Raw genomic sequence first — 18275 nt, 5'->3', positions numbered from 1 at the left:
ATAAATGGTCTCAGGGCATAAGTTTATGTATCATTTTTCATCTTTGTCATGATTTGTTTCTCTAACCTCTATGTTACTGATACCGAATGTAGCCGGCACATACATGATTCCAGACACGAGATATGAGAGAAAAAGATAGAGCGATGACATCTCACGCCAGAACCAGATGGCGGAGAGTTCAAGGGTTGTAGCCTACAATACAGCTCTCATGACCTTGATGTTGATATCTGGAAAGAATATAATCTGCTCATCCATATAAGGAGTCAAACCAGAATCACTTTTAGCATTCACGCACTTCATTCACAACTAAACTGAATGTTAATGATTTCAAAGATAATGTTGATTAAAGATGAAAATAATCATAGCCAACAGGACTCGACTCGAGTCGAAAATACTAAAAACCCAAGTAACAAATATATGTTTCTAAAAACGTTTTGCTAAAATTCCCATTAAGTTATAAATTTTGTATTTTTGAACGTTCAAAACGAATTTTTTATTTTTTCTTGGTTATTTGAACATTAAGGGAACATTCCATTTTATTATTTTGAAAACATTATGGGAACGTTACTTTTAAATGTTCTCTTAAAGCTGCAGTCCGTAGTTTTTCCTCTTTGTCGCCATCTCTGTTCAAAATCTGCAATTGCAGTTATTCGCGGAATTATCAACTTTACGTGGGTTGTGCCTCGGCACGGCACAGCGCGGATTAATCCGATGTTTTGAGAATGTGCGGCTGTCAGTCGCCGCGCCGGTGTGGTGGAGACTGTCATCTGAACAAGTAACATCCACTTTTGTTCTGAGGGGAAAAAAGGGGAAAAAAGCATTGCAGTAAATCGCGCTGATTAAATCTAACAATCGCTAATCATATCACGTCAAACCGTGCAAATTATACTTTGTTCTCAAATTGTTAATGTTAACAACATCAGCATTGCGTGACTACATTTAATGCCCTACCGATATTATCCTTGTTTTCGCTGTAGCCACTCCGAAGTCCGAAGTCTTTTGCGTTTTACAACGGGTGAATCCCCAGTTGTCACTGGTGATTGTCGTTTGAACCTTTCTGGATCCGCCATCAAATTGATAAGTTTAATTATGACCGCCGCTAGCATAGCTAGCGAAAGCGGTCATATAGGGATTGTCAAAGTTTTTTTTTTTTTTTTTTTTTCGTCATCTACTGAATTTTTCGTAAACGATACCAGGGACACCGAAACACCGGGGAACATGAAATTTGGTGGGCATGTAGCCCCACTAGACTTGTATGGAAAAATTTCGTTTGGTCCCCGGGGGCCACTCCCCCCCCGCGCTGGGCCCCCCGAAACCCAAAAAATGCAGTTTTTCCTAAATAACTACCTGAACCGTGGCACCGAGGATGAAGAAATTTTTATGGTATGTTGGTCTTAAGGGCCCACATCAACCTAGCCCATAATCACTCATTTGTGATTTGCGCCCCTTCCCATAAAAAATGAAAATGCAATATTATTCTGCTTTAATCGCCCCTATCTTCAGTTGAGATGTTCAGAACTGCACCATATTTCATGTGTATGATTAACTTGACATCCTCTGGGGGTATGCTAAGTTTCGTAGAATTTCATCCATGGGGGGGGTATAAAATAAATTCATTTATGTGCACATTTAGTGACTGTACACTCATCGGCCTGTAGATGGTGGTGTTGAGCGAAGGGTTGCTGGTTTAGGATGATACTGTCACACACACACATGCAGGAATACAAACAAACGCAAGCATGCACACACACTGACATCCACACGCACAGACACACACCCATACACACACATACAAATCCACATGCACAGACACACACACACAAACACACACGCGCACACACATGTACGCACGCATACATACACGCACAGACACACACACACACAGACACACACATACACAAACACACACACATACACACACATACACACACACACAGACAGACATGCACATACTACTTTTTTTAGGTATATACATAAACACGCAATACAGCCAAATTGCTCCACGTCATTTATTTTTGTGGAAAGCCAGTGCAGGCCTGAGCGGCGGTCATATTTTGTACCGCCATGCGGTACATCTAGTTATATCAAGTGCTGTGAGAAAAGGCTATAAATCTCCACCACCAACATCCTCACATGCAATATAGCCTACTAGCCGAGACTCCTTCTGTATGTGTTGTGACGTAATGTCGCAAAGACATGCTTGAATTTCTCACGGAAATCCACCAGTACCACTGGAATTAAAAACATTATTACAAGCTTACCGTTTTGAATCGAGCTACGGCAAGCAGATAGTTTTGAACGCTGGCTGGTTATGTACTTGCTCAAAAAATTATTTTGGATAATTTTTAACCCAAAAAAGTTACGGACTGCAGCTTTAACATTCTGAAACAAGTAGTAATATTTAAAAAATGTTAGACGAACATCCAACTGAAATGTTTCAGAAATAAAACGTTCATAAACAATGTATAAATAATGTTTCTGTGCTACGGTTTTGACAACATATTTAAAGACCAGATAATTTTGAACAAACGTTCAAGAACCTTGCCAGAACCTTAACCACAGTTCTGAGAACGTTCCCTGTTTGCTGGGAATACAAATGAGAATGCTAATAAACATCATTCAGGCAACGAACGACAATGCATTAATGTTACTATTCTAAACAGAAGAGATCTTTTTAATAGGTTGTGGTTTGATGTACAGTATGCAAACGTGCACCAAAGCACACCATTGATCATGTGCGATCATACAGCAAGAGGCTGCCGATATTGGCAACAGGGCAAGAATAACCTCATATCCTCAGGCAGAGCAACCATTTCGCCTGCTGTCCCCGAATCTTCAATTACCCAATATCCAGGTCAATTTGGACCACAATAAATCGACCCTGCAAAGCTAAATGCGAGCAAAGCAGAACCAGATGACACCGCTGGCCTCAGGGCCGTAATAGCTGGTCTTGGGAAAAAATGCTCAAGACCACTCGAGAAAAATACACAAAACAATAACCGTGACAAATGCAATGTGTAATATTCCAGCTTGGTTGGTTTCCATGAACAGATCTATCTCTGTTCATGAGCGCACTGGGTTATGTTTGTTTGTTTGGCAGTGTGGTAAACGCAGACACAAACAAAGACTTTAGTGAGGACTAAACACATATTTCTGATGTTTTCCCCCTTCACAGTGAGACTGCAGCACAGATTTCTTTAATGGCAGAGAGATGTAGACCTCAGATGACAGTGGGGATATGAAACACTCTGTAATGAAGTGCAAACACATATTTTAAGGGATGTGGTGAAGAAGGAAGATATTTTACCAGTGATGCTAATTACAGCATGTAGTTAAAAAACAAACAGTAAATGCACACATCACATCGCATTAATCAAATATCAAACCTGCTGCCTTGTTAAGAGTGCTGAGTGTTGCATTTGGATGATAATAGCTACTCAAAAAGCTACTTCCAGCATTATTATTGCAATTAAGGATTTTTTATGATGGATTTGTCAGATCTGATATATAGAGGAAGCTCTTTATTTATGTCACTGACAGAGACAGATAATGGAAATGCCCTTGTATGCCTGTTTGTCCAACTCAGTCCATTGAGAATGTAGTTTGTGCCCCCTAGTGGTCAGATCTGAACTCTGCACTGAATCTCCCCCTAGCAAGCCTCAGGCAAACTGTGATTCAAACTCAAGAGACAGCAGATGACATAGCTATGGTAAAAAAAAACAATAACGTCTCCTGAAGCAAACAATGATACATGTCTTATTTTCTTCCAGTCATCTAGGTTTTGAGTGGGCTGAAATAAAGACATAAATAACAAAACGTGCACTGGCAAAAATAAAGAGCTAACTTTGTGCATCTACAGATAAAACTGGAATTCTGAATGTTCTAAAAAGATGTAGGACTTATATTGATTCAAACAGGACGTAATAGTATGCTAAAATGGCATAATGTTGATAAAACAAAATAGTTTTGACTTTGAAAAAAAAAGATTGCGGTAACCCTTACGAAAAACAAAGTTAAGTTAAGTTCAAGAATATTTTTAAGTATACTTTATGTAGTAAGCATGCTAATAAAAATGTACTAGAAGTATACTTGTAAGTGTACGGTTTCAATTCTAGGAGCTAAATTGGCCCACTTTTTAGTGTAGGCCTATAAAATTATACTTTTAAGTAGGCCTATAGCCTACAACAGTAAACTTTTTGAGTACAGAACTGTTTACAACTAAGTTTGCAACTATATTAGAAGAGAACGTATAGTAGGTAGGCTATAGCCTACTGATAGTTTACAAATCAAATACTTGTAGCACATTTTTTAGTTTATGAAAGTAGCCTACACTCTGAAATATACCTCTCAGTAAAATACTAGTTTAGTAGTTTTATATTACAAGTGTACTTGTAAGTTTTCTTTAAGTGAACATAATATCATACTTATAGTTTACAATTTGTATATAAGTTTTTGCACTTAAAGTATACTATTTATACATAAAAGTAGTCTATTATGTTCCCATTTAGGTATTGTTTTATTCTTGAAACATAGGCCTCCCTTTAACTAGGCCTATACTTTCCATTTTAAAGACATTTTATTCTAACTTCAAGCATTCTTTTTAATAAACACTTGAATTTGGGTAATTTTCACAAATAAAAGCAACATTTTTAACAAAAAGCTGACAAAAGCGCATTTTTTTCGAAGACTAGCTATGTCCGAATGGGATTCAGAACTATGCTCAAACATAACGTTAGATGGAGTAGATCGAGACACAGACACAGACGTTAACCACCCTCCCTGGTTTCAACATTTCATTCAGTAACGTTAGGCAGTTTTGAACTTACATGCTATTTGATGTTTGATGATCGTGTTATTTTACATTTGCGTACACAAATATCACTTGTTCTATCACCACTTGTTCCTGCTTCTTCTTCACCAGTGTGATGTGATCCGGAGATTCTGTACTAATAGTGCCATGGGAAGTTCGGATCATTTTACTGACTCTCTTGTTCGATCTCGTTCATCAAAATGAACAAATCTTTTTTCGAGCCATTTCGTTCATTTAAGGGTCTTTAAATGTTATACTTTTATCAGGCAAATTCCCCGAACGCATCCACCAACGCAATATTTCTTGATCATATTCTGAATTAAGAAATCATTATAATGCAATCAAAAATAATTTACAGGGAACATAAATAATTACTTAACCTTCCGAGTCTTTCGTTCATTTGTCACGTGACAGACGCAATGAACGGATGATTCATGAACGACTCATCACAGTGAAACATGGATAGCCGAGAAATTCAGTGAATGGAAAAATACCAATACAATACCAGAGGACTACACAAAAATTCACATACTCAGAATTAGGAACATATCTGTTTTATTTTTTATAAATTATTATTTTCAAACAATGTAGGCTACGTTTATAAGATAGCATGTAACATGTAAACGTATGTGGAAAAACTAATAGGCTACTCAATCAAAAGAGTTAACACAACTAGGCTACAACTACAAGCTAAGTAGCCTACTTAGAATACTTAATTATACTTTTAAGTAGGCCTATATCTCAATCAAAAGATTGAGTACATGTAGTAGGCCTATATAGGCCATACAAGAGCCGTTAAATATGAGAGTTGCCGCCACACGGTCACGTGGTTCATGTATCTCTACATAGTTCCAAGGGTTCAAGGGTAATATTGCAGTATTTATTATATGATTTACCTGTTCACATCATATATATATATATATATATATATTTTTTTTTTTTAATCATATGACCTCCTTGTAATCTTTATTCAAAATAACTTCCCCTCTCTCTTGCTTGCAACAACTTCTCTTCTCTGATGACTCGTTCACTGGCACAAGGCCGGGACAACCTGTCACTATACATGCAATAGCTAACCAAAACAGTCCATCAATCCAAAACAAATTAGTAGCAAATCACGTTCTACACTTTTTCTTGTTCGAGAAGCCATTCACTCGGATATGTCACAAGTTAAGAAAAGACTATCGCAACTTCATTGTAAATGTATCACTGTTACCAAATCAAATAATAAAAATCCAAATCAAATTTTGTGGTAGTCTCATCAACATTATGCCACACTCCCAGTAAACCAAGAATATTCCTTTTATGTTTCATGTGTTTGGCATATCACATACAGCATGTGTTAATAGCTTAACTGATGCATTTGAATAAAAGCAAATGGGCATTGTGAGATTAATCCAAGTGTGATTAGACTTTAGAAACAAGGTTTTGTGTGCATATCCACATGCATGTTCAGAGAGATGTGTTTAACAGAAGGTCTTAAATACCATCTGGCTGCATTAACGCCTCTTGACTGTGGCTGTTGCCGATAGGCTGGGTCATGCCAAAGCTCGTAGGGCAATAATTAAAATGAGACGGATAATTGGAGATTTTTTGTTACATAATAAGAGAACCCATCTGTTGCTGATCTGCTACTCTTTTCTCTATGCACACCCACACACATGCATATACTCTTGTACTGGTTTGTTTTGCATAGGAAGATTCAAATCAGAGTCTTGGGACTGGTTTGGCATTAACTGATGAATTGGAGGACACAACGACATAGATGTGCAGAAATGCAGCTACATGATGAATAAACAAAACAGGGCCAACGGCAACAGCGTTATCCGACACGCTCACATAAGAATGTTTCTCTCTGTGCCTTGAATTATAAATGCCTCATCAATGATTGTTGGGACTTAATGTCTATTCCACAGGAGTTGAGGATAACAATTTAATATGCAGGTCAGCTGCTACGATCGTTTTACGATTCTTGAGGATGTTTATAGCCCAAGGATTCTGAGAAATTCAGCTCAGCTCAGCCTGTAAAATATATCACCATATAAATGTGATGTTCCTGAGTGCAGTTAAAGAGATTTACAATAACTAATAATTCAACATTTTAAAGTCAAATAAAATAAAAAAATATATTAAATTATAAAATATGAAAAATGCATTAAATAAATAAATATTAACTAATTGTATGCAAATGTGACTACAGTATGTTTCATGAAAATAGATTTACAATAATTATCAATTAATATTGTCAAGTTCAAGATTGAACATTAAAACATAAAATATAAATATATTCAGTTTGAATAAACATTACATTTATTTAAAAATAAATAAAGGCTTTTTAACATAAATCTTAATATAAAATATCTTAAAATATCTTCCTAATCTTCGTATTTCATTTTACAAGAAATTTGATTCATAATAATTATCAAGTCATAATGTCAAGTTCAAGACTAAATATATCAAATATTAAAATCTAAAAATAAATGTATTAAAATTAGTGCTGTCAAATTGATTAATCCGTGATTAATTGCATCTAACATAAAGGTTTTTGTTTAAATAATGTGTATATTATATTTATATCTGTGTGTGCACGATCTGTGTGTGCACGTGCGTCTTTGTAAACACACACATATGTATAAATATAAGTGCATGTATATACAGTAAACTCACACAGACATAAATATTATAAATGTAATATATATACACATTATGTTAACAAAACTTTTTATGTGATTAATCACAATTAATCAATTTGACAGCACTAAATAAAAGCAAATGTATTAAAACCAATATTAAATACATGTGTAAAACAAACATTTATATTTTGCTATGTAAATGTGATATTTCTGTGTGCAGTTACAAGAAAAGAGAATTACAACAATTATCAATTCATAATTTTATTTTCTAAGATCTTTTTTATTTATTAATTCTGGAAAAGGAAAAAGACATATTTAAACCTAAAAACAACAACATCAGAATAATGCATAAAAGGATAGAGAACAATAACACCCCAATAACTCTTACTCCCGATCCATTAAGATACAAAAAACAGATTCTCAAACCTCAAGATTAAGCTTCTCAAACAATGTTATACAGTACATACATCTGATAGTTTTAAAAAGATATTTCTATAACTTACTTTCTTTAAACAAGAAAGAAAAAAAAAAATCTTAATAAAAAGAGCTGAATCTGAATGTGTTGGGATGGAGTCTCTGGGTAACTCCAGCCCTTCCTCAAGCCAACGTCCTCCCTTCTTGTTTGAACACACACATCCAGTCTGCTGGCTCCAAGTTGGTATTGCTTCAGCCCTGCAAACACTTGTGTCTTGCAGGAGGTAAACACGCACCAACGGTCCAGTCAAAAACTTCCCCTCGGCGGCATCAACAGCAGCCTGTATTGTGTGAGAACTGGCTCTGTCTGAACAGCCCAAGTCCACCGCCTGCTCCAATCCACATCTGAGCGCTGACAAATGGCAGTGGGCGGCCAATGCAAATCCAACACCTGTCATCTTTGGTTAGAATGGAGAACGAACAAGCCCCCTTGTGTCCAACCCCAGATTACATACTTTAGTACATGATGAAACATGGAATCAGATTTGCTGGAATTAGGCTTTGGAAATTATGTACAAACCAGTGTTTTGTTTTCGGAATACATAATCACTTTGCGTTGTGCAGTAATGGGAGTGAGTTTAACCAGAACACATATGAACAAGGAGAGTGGATGGATAAAGGTAAAAAAAAAAAAAAAAGATATCTGGAGATGAAATCTTCTGGCACCATAAAATCAGATTATTCATCTTGCAGAACCCTACCCCAAAAAGATACTGAAGTTAATTAACGAACAAGTTATTGTGCGAAATTCAGAATGACTGTGCAGCCCACAATGTTAAAGGGATAGTTCACCCAAAAATGAAAATGTTGCCATTACTTACTCACCAGACAGTTTGGTAACCTGACAGTTGACGGCACCCATTGACTTCCATAGCAGGAAAAAATAGATACTATGGAAGTCAATGGGTGCCATCAACTGTCAGGTTGAAAGAAAATCAATTACTCACCACAACATGAGGGTGAGTAAGTAATGAGAATTTTCCTTTTTGGGTGAACTTTCCCTTAAAAAGGGCAAGAATGAATCCCGCCAGCAAGGGGAAGCGATGTCTTATCTCACTGAAAAGGTTTGGTAGTCTTTGATGCATCAGAAAACAACAAAAGGTTGCAGGGTTCGGCCCTTTAATTTCATTGAGACCATTCAGTCGAGATCTGTAGCAGCAACTTCCCTTGATAATTCACAGTTGATTTTCAGAGCTTTTACAATCTTTCTAAACATCAGATAACCTGATAGTTGCGTCCAAATCATATCAGACGAACTCCCTTTGAAGAGGAGCAGCATGACTTGAGATGACATCACAAAAATAGGTTGTAGATGACCTCATTGTTGTGCCTTTATTGCTAGTTGTAATCTTTAAACCTGCCCCCAGCTGTCAGTACATTACTTAGATAGATTAAACCATGTGCCACTAACTAGCAATTTGAAGTGGGAAGAAAAAGAAAATCCTTTATATTCACAAAGAGGAGTATTTAAATTATGTGTTATGCTTTGAAATGATTTGGTTAAAAAACTAAATAATAAATCAAGAGACACTGAGTAAACATGCATGATTATAGCTTCACCTCAGACTTGAATGAGGGAGAGGAATAATATTTCCATGAAAGAAACATTCTTGACGTCAGGCTAAAAACGGGAAAAACTGGTTGCGAGTCGTGTGTCATTGCCACAGGGTTCAGAAGTGATTTCTGTTTTTATCTCTGACTGTGTTGAACTTGTGTGCATGATTTGTTCCTACACAATTAGACCATTTAATGGCCCATAAATCCATTTTAAAAATTAAACTAGCTGAGAATGAATGTGGAAATGCTATGCCGAAGATCTGGCTTTAGGAAAGTCCCGACGAGAGAATAAAACCTTGATCTTTCTACTGGCCAACAGTTCAGATGCATGATGTATGGATCTGGACACGAATATGCCCCGTATCATGTCATTCCAAGTGCGGTGGTTTCATTGAAATATGATGATCAGTGAGCAGCCCTCCCAGTTTCTTTCACCTCAGGGTGCTATGGACACCCTCACATGCTGAGAAGAAAGGACAGAGACACCAAAGAGAAATAAAATAGATTGATAATGCTGGGAACAAAAGTCAACATCCCAGGATTCGATCTTTCCAAGCCTGGAGCGGTGTACATCATCAGGTGTCATCTTATCCCAAGCTCATCTTTTACATAAAGGCAAAAACTCAATAAAAGGGAACGTCGGTGCATAGAGGCGAGCATCCCGCAGGGTATATGAAAGAGAATGGACCCACACACCTGGCCACAAGAGCCATCCAGAAAAGGCCAAATGATTAGATGAAAGAATGAAGATGCAGAGGTGGGCATCATTGCACCCGTGTAGGATGCTTCAAAACTCAATCCTGAAATCCTCTACCAAACAACCGGTTTATTCCATCCTGCAGGGTCAGGAAGGCTAGGAAGTTTGCCAGGCGCTGAGATTGAGCTATTTTAGGTTGCCTGATGAGAAGTGGGAAGTGAAAATCTCTCAGGCTGAGGCATCATGGGAGCAGGTCGGAGAAGCAAACCACTCAACTGACAGATGAATGCTCAGATATGGAGAAAGACAGTCTGGTTGGAGGTACAGGACTCTGTCTGGCTTATTTCCTTGGACTGAATCCAGCAGAAGAATTCATCCATCCATTCTTGCCCCAGAGAAATTCCACTTCCACCCCCCAGGGTCCCCATGCACACATATACATAGACACGTGTACAAGGAGATGACAAATGGAGGGAGAAACTAAAACACTTAAGAAAACAAATCTGAGCAGTGGATCATCTGTCAAGCTGCTCTGACAGTAAGGTTGTCCATACAAAATGGCAGCCTTCAATAAGTTACTGATGCATCCATCTCGCTCAGACTGGGAGATGGTGGGATGACAAGGAGGAGAAGAGGGAGAGCTTAGGCGTGTTGTGCGGCCAATTCCTGCCCAATGAAACGACGCAGGCGTTCCAGGTACTGGGTGTACAGTTCGATGTCATTGTGTCCGGCTCCCTCCACCCACAGCGGCTCCACGGCTTTCGGGCAGCGCTCGTACAGGGCCAGCCCGTGGGAAAAATCGATCACCTCATCCTCCGTCCCATGGATGATCAACACTGGAGATGTGATTTTAGACACTTTCTCAATGCTGAAGCAGGGACACACAAAGGGACACAGGGTGTTAGAAGAAATACATAATGCAAAAATCCACACACAGAAAGTAAATTAAAATAACCATTAATAGCTCATTTCACACTTGCTGTATATGATCAATGAAATGCCATGAATTAAATTCAACTTCAACTCATTTTTCAGTAGCATGATAACAGCCCACTACTGGAAAGCAACAGTCTGAACTATTTTAGTAGTTTTATTTATGCTTTTAAATTTGATGTCACACAAATTGATATTTGAATATATAATTGAATATAACTGAATACGTAATGTTTAATAATAACATATACTACAGTTCAAAATGTTTGGGGTCAGTAAGATTTTTTTTCTTCTTTCTCTGAAGGAAATTAATATTTTTGAATAAATGATGACAGAATTTTCACTTTTGGGTGAACTATCCCTTTAATCAATAAAGCATTGATAATAATATGAAATGTTTCTTGAGCATCAAATCAGCATATAAGAATGATTTCTGGAAGACTGGAGTATTGGCTGCCGAAAATTCAGCTTTGGCATCACAGGAATACATTACATTTTAAAATATATTGTAATAGAAAAAAATATATTTTAAATTGTAATATTATTTCACAATATTACTGTTTTCACTGTATTTTTTATCAAATAAATCTTGGTTTTATCAAATAAAGTCTTGGTGAGCATGCAGACTTCAAAAACAAAACAAAATCTTATCAACTCCAAACTTTTGAACAGTAGTACGCAAATATTTATAATTAAAACCAACAATAATATGTAATGCAACTAAAAACATTTTGGAAATGTATCTTGGTAAGTTATATTTTCAAGTGTGGTGCATGTGGTGTATACGTGTGTGTGTGTGTGTGTGTCAGTAAACTAAACAGCTGCCAGCCAACTACACAGCACTTGTGCGAGAACAGTGGTGGTTTTGACTGCAGCTGTATGCGACCATGTGTTCTACTACACTGGCACTGAATGACACCACCCACCGAGTGCAACCAAACTCCCTCTGACCTCCACCACACTGCTGTCACAGCAAAAATGCAATGAAAATTATTGTAATCAAACTTAAAGAATAAAAAGACTGATTCCCATTTTGTGTAAAAACAAGAAGCTCAGTATAGTCTCAGTCAGCAATCCACATCACAACACACTCTGTTTGCTTTCGCCAAAACCAAAACCCAGGGAATAGCTCATAAATAGCGGCAATCTGTGCTGGCCATGACCAGGCAAATCATCAGCTCATTAACAATGATGAGCCCTGTCAGACCTCTAGTGGAAATGGGAATAAGACACAAATAATCAAGGACAAGTTAGAACCTAATGATTTTTGGCACTCACTTGGGAAATGCGTCAAAGCAGTAAGTCTTCTTAGTGTCGGGGAAGGCCACCCTCATGCCAGAGGTGAGAGGAGAGTGAAGTATCACAGCCGCACACTCGTATCGTGATGCCAGGTCCACCGTGGGCACTGTGCCAATGCTCTGTCCATACAGGATAATATTCTCTGGGCTGATGCCGTATCTGTTTGAAGGAGAGGAATCAAAAGCTAATTAAATGTCATACACCGAACAAATAACTGCCTCATGTCAATGTAATTTACAGCCTATTCACACCAAGATCAGTACGATTTGCAGACTGCTTGCAAAAAATTGAGTGGAGTGTGAATTTTCATCAGCCTTTGAGAAAATTCTCATTCCTGAATTAAAGAATATTGTTCTCTGTTCATTTAGTTTATTGAATGCTTTCTTACGGATTTCTTTAAGGATACTTTTAGCACTTTTAAGAAAGGTATAAACCTTTCTATAGACTATTAAAGAAAAATGCTCAACCAAAAATAATACTATTTTAGGTTCATTCATGTTTTAGTAACACTACCATTAAAAATACTTGTTAAAGTGCATCTTTAACATCATTCCTCATCATATGAGGAACCAGTAAATAACTACACCAATTTAAATATTACAAGCCACCAATGAACACAGTATCAGTTCTCGTTTCATGGCGAAAGTAATAGCTTATTAGAAAGTCAAGCTCCAACCAATTGAGTGAGTTGTTAGTCTGATTCAAATCAACAACTCATGATGAGATAGACTAATATAGGAGTCTTTTGACTGATTTATTCAAACGAACCGAGTCATAAGAGTCATTCACGAATCAAATGTTTGTGTCTAGCCAGCGAGGACAAGACAATAGAAAGATGTGCTTTCAATTTGCCTTTGTATTATTTAAATGCATTTTGTCTCTCATCGATTCCTCAAAAGAAGGCTGAAAATGTGCATGAACACAACAATCACCACTTTTTATGACAAAATATGCTATACCAGAACAGAATATTAACTATGAGCAAAAGCAAAAATCTAGGACAGAAATTAATATACACTACCATTCAAAGTTTGGGATTGGTAGGATTTTTTAAATTGAAAGTCTCTTATGCTCACCAAAGCTACATTTATTTGATCAAGACACATTAAAAACTGTAATATTGTGAAATATTATTACACTTTAAAATAACTGTTTATTCTTGTAATGCAAAGCTGAATTTTCAGCATCATTACTCCAGTCTTCAATGTCACATGATCCTTTAGAAATCATTCTAATATGCTGATTTGGTGCTTAAGAAACATTTCTTATTATTATCAATGTTGAAAACAGAGAAACGTGATGCATTTTTTCAGGATTCTTTGATGAATAGAAATTAGAAACAGCCATTTCTTGTAACATTATAAGTGTATTTAATGCCGCCTTTGATCAATTTAATGGGTCCTTGCTAAATAAAATAATTCATTTCTTTCAAACGTTTAAAATGATTTATACATTCAGATGCAGCACTGTAAAACCTGAGCCCTACTATGGACATGCAGTTGTTTTGGTTGTGCCCTGGTATTGATTGTCTCACCTTGAGCGTAGAGCCTGCCACGCTGCATCTATGTCTGCATACAAATTCTTTTCCGAGGGCTTCCCCGTGCTGACCCCGTAGCCGGAGTAATCATAGGAGAATATGTTACAGTTGATTCGAGTGCCTAGGCCGATATAGAAGCTGCTCATCTGGCCTAGATCCACCGCATTACCATGGGAGAACAGGACAGTGAACCTGAAGAGGGAGATAGAGAAATAGGGTGTTGGGACTTGTAGTACAAAGTCACTCTCTAATATGCTCATTAAACTATTTCAGGGTCTGACTCAACATCTAAGTCAAGACGGATCCACAAAGAGACTTTGTAACCTATCATTTCATTCGCTGAATCACTGTGCATGTAGACACATCTGCAGTGAGCTATGAGCCTGATACGCTGCAGGGAATGGTTTCATAACTAACATGGGTGTGTCTGTGTGTAGAATTATTTTCAAATAATCCGGGTGGCAAAAAAAAAAACGGTTGGCTGTATATCAAACAGTGTCATTTGAATTTGAATTATATACCATTAAAGTATTTATTAATATTTTGAATGATCATTTATATTGTCAGTTTTCATTTTAATTTTAGTCATTTATTATCATTATTAACATTTCTATTTAGCTTTAATTCATTTTAATTTAAGTTTGTTTTAGTAATTTCAGCACTGTCATATTTTAATTTCAGCTTTATTTCAATTAAAGAACTATTTTTAATTGCTTTAGTTAATAATAGCAAAACTGATATCAAATCCAGACTTTCAAAACGAAATAACACGTACTTTGTGTAGAGAAGAGAAGACATCTATTGTGAAAAGACGTCCACAATATCGAGCACAACAAAAACCTCTGTACTCATCCAATGGAAATCACTCTTAAAGAGGAAATAAAGGAACAAAGGAACAAGTAACAACAGTGGGAATAAAGTGGTGTGTGATAAAGAAAGAATGCGTCCAGGAAGGAGTGGCTTCTGGGTAAAGATAGCAGACAAACTCGGAGAGGGAAGCAGGAAATGGGACAAAGGAAAGATGAAAAAAGAATGAAGGAATGTAAATGACCCTTGGGAGGAAAAGGGGGGTCCATCAGAGGAAACGTGACACTTTGAGTTCAACATATATTATTGTGAAAACTACAAATAAGGCCCCTCCAAACATTAGTGGCTTTCGCACCGGAGGAACCTTTTCATAGTTTCTAGAACTACTTGTAGAAGTACCCGCTTTTTGGCGTGTTCGCACCACAGGAACTGGGAACGATTTTAATGGGAACTAAATTAGCTACTACTTCAGAGTGGGGTCTAACCCAGCACAATGGAAACAACCAGTGACATAATTGTACGCTGATTGGCCGAACGCACGCAAAACACCAGCCCCCGACATTTTTTAAAAGGTCGTGTACACACACAGTTTATAACCTATATATTTACTCCACAAACTAACTCTACGAACACGGAAAACGGTGATAGATGGACCTCTCAACCTTTACGCTAAGGAGAAAATCCAACGCGACTTTAAGGGACCAAGCGTAACATGATTCTGCTCAGCTAGCAACACTGGGCATCAACCACATGGCAAACGCTAACACATATACGGTTTACTTTCTTTGTATAACAGTTCCATCCAATAATGTACAGACAGGACTGTTAAACAGATTGTAATGAAGACGGAGAATGGGAGCGTTGTGTGCTCACGCTCTACCATTTTCAGCGCTGTCAAAATAAAAGTCACAAAAACAAGCGTGGCTTACGTAACTTCAGAGTTCCTACTGGCAGTGCGAATGCAACCAGGAAAATGGCCCTAGGGGAACATTTAGTTCTAGGGGGAACCGCCCTGGTGGCTAGTTCCTATAACTACCTGGTGCGAAAGCCCCTATTACTAATCTAAAAATGTGTCCAACCCTACCTGGCAGAGGGGGCACAGCGGATATACATGCAGCCCACTCTGTTTCCCCGACTAGAGCGAGTCAGGAACACTTCCGTGGCATCCAACTCCCGTTGAGAGTACTGGAATTCTGCCCGCTCTGTGAGGTGGAGCTTCCAGCGCCCCTCTCCAGTGGTATTCACACCCCCTATCGAACTCCCACCACTGCCGCCACCTCCTCCCCGGGAGCGCAAGCTTGACGTCCCCGTTGGTCCAGCCGGTACCGGCCCGGCCTCCAGATCGGGCAGGAGGGCATAGGTAGGTTCAGGGGGCAGGAAGGCAAGCTTGGCAGCGATGCGGCTGGGGCAGGGGGGGCAACAGAACAGGCAGCACAGCTCACTCACAGAAAGGCCATTCATTGTCAACTGCAAGAGAGAAGACAGGAGATCATGGTCAATACATATTCAACACAAAACATTTCATGTATTTTTATACTTATTCAGTTTTAACTGGGCTCTGTTTTATGTTAATTGTGTTTGGTGTTATATTGCTAGTTTTGTTTGGATGTAGGCTACTTCTATGATTATGCTTTCTACCTTGAACACTGACTGAAAGCATAATACATCATTATTATTATATGCCACCACTGGTCATGTGATCTCAACATGGCGGCACCCATGGGGCACGACCCCCTCCCAGTGCAATTAAACTGCATTTCTAGAAGACTGATATGATCTCATGTGACTGTACATCAATGTATTGATATTTCTCAGAAGAGCTGCTGATTTCTTTGTTTGAATTTTTTTTTTTCACACAAATAACTAATTTAACATCCAATTTACGGAGTGATCGTTTATTTTAACAATTATAATACATTCAGGCACCTTTGCAAAAACAAAACTATGACGGAGCTTCTCTTTTATACATTTCTTGTGCTCAATTCTCTACGACGACTTCAACGGGCAAAAAGCACCAACAGTAAACAAATAGTTAATAAGTAATAGCCAGGTAGAATTAACTCAGGCATCCAGTAAACCTATCTCCCAGCTATACTGTTCTTGCCAGCTTAAAACTGATAGTCTATCTGCTATCGGATACTGTATAGACTACAAATATAAATTATACCTATTGTCTGATATTGCCGGTTTAAAAGGCTCCATATAAAATATCCACCAGTGGTCACATCAGCCCCAACAGACCCGCTTATCGCTAACACAACATTTAACGTACACTTAATTCAGCTGCAAACGAACACTACATTACTAACAAACACATGAAAATGTATATATTCCACATACGTATCGTTCTCTTGTCCACAGCCTGCCAAAGCCGGATTTCTTTATATTTTCACACCTCTGTCGCTAAGTAGCTAGCTCGTAGTGAGGGGGCAGGGAGGAGTTAGCCAGCTAGCCAGTCAGCTACGACTCCTCTCAGATAATAAATAAAGGCCTGGACGCCGCCGAGGACATGTCTCATCCGCAAATAAAAAGCAGAGCCCTCCAGGAATGAAACTCAATTTCTGGTTTGACGTTCCGAGTTGATTCTCGGCTACCGTCCTGACATGTAATAATAATCTGCTGGTATATGCTAATAGAGCTGTGTTTTTTCCACTCCAGTCAAAGATGTTAGTTAGCCTTCCCACTCTTCATTGCGTCTCGCAGCGATACTGCTTGAAGTGAGAGGCGCTAGTGGTGGGAAATAGTAAGTAAACATTGATTAAAAACCTTTTGGGTTGAAGGATAAAATTATTAATAACTGGTATTTTCAAACATGATATTGTATAATAACTTAATATACTTTATTTTAAAAAAAAAACCTAAATACAAACTTTAAAAAGACAAAATAAAACAAATGTAATAAAGAAAAATGTTCTCATTCTTGATTCATTTAATTAAGAGATCGTGCTTGCTACAAAAGCAAGCCGTAAAATGGAATAGGCTATATTTGTATTTACATAGATTCTATATTCGTGAATATACAAATAATTAACCAATCAGAATTATTATTTTTGTATTTACAAAAACAATCATATTCACATTAACACGTGCAATCTTTCCAGAATTTGTGTACACACGCTTTTTTTGCATTTTTTGTATGGGCAGTAATATATATATATATATATATATATATTTATATATAATCAGTTTATCAATTGCATTAACATTTTCCCTTCGGAGTAACTTTCTTTTAGCATCAATATCAATACCAGATTGTCTGATAACTTTTTTAATACACATATGGGCAAACATATCTTTGCCTCAAAAAGAAATTACAGTCCTTTGCGCTATTTTAAAATAATAAAATAGAAGCAAACTGTCAGAAGGCATGTAACCAATCAGAATGTCCGCTGAGTAGCACGTGACTCGACGCTACTTTAGTGTGGAAAACATGCAGAGTGGACGATGTGCCCAAGCCTCCTGTTAAAACCTCTTTGCTCTTTACTGTATCGCATCCGGAAATTACGCTGACATGTCACATGACATAGC

General features: G+C 37.6%; 1 protein-coding gene across 1 annotated transcript; it reads right to left on the bottom strand.

Moving 5' to 3' along the window:
* Nucleotides 1-7688: 7688 nt before the first annotated feature.
* abhd17ab (abhydrolase domain containing 17A, depalmitoylase b) lies at nt 7689-17439 on the bottom strand. The gene is made up of 5 exons (XM_084086905.1): nt 17088-17439; nt 15832-16214; nt 13938-14132; nt 12383-12562; nt 7689-11039 (listed from the first exon to the last, which is right to left on the bottom strand). The coding sequence occupies exons 2-5, from the start codon at nt 16206-16208 to the stop codon at nt 10814-10816; spliced, it is 978 nt and encodes a 325-aa protein (XP_083943031.1). The 5' UTR covers nt 16209-16214; nt 17088-17439; the 3' UTR covers nt 7689-10813.
* Nucleotides 17440-18275: the final 836 nt, after the last annotated feature.

The sequence above is a fragment of the Abramis brama genome, assembly GCF_963993115.1.
Source record: "Abramis brama genome assembly, chromosome: 16".
NCBI classification, from domain to species: Eukaryota; Metazoa; Chordata; class Actinopteri; order Cypriniformes; family Leuciscidae; genus Abramis; species Abramis brama.
Note: the sequence above shows the minus strand (reverse complement) of the source record. Positions and strands in the feature narration are given on the sequence as shown.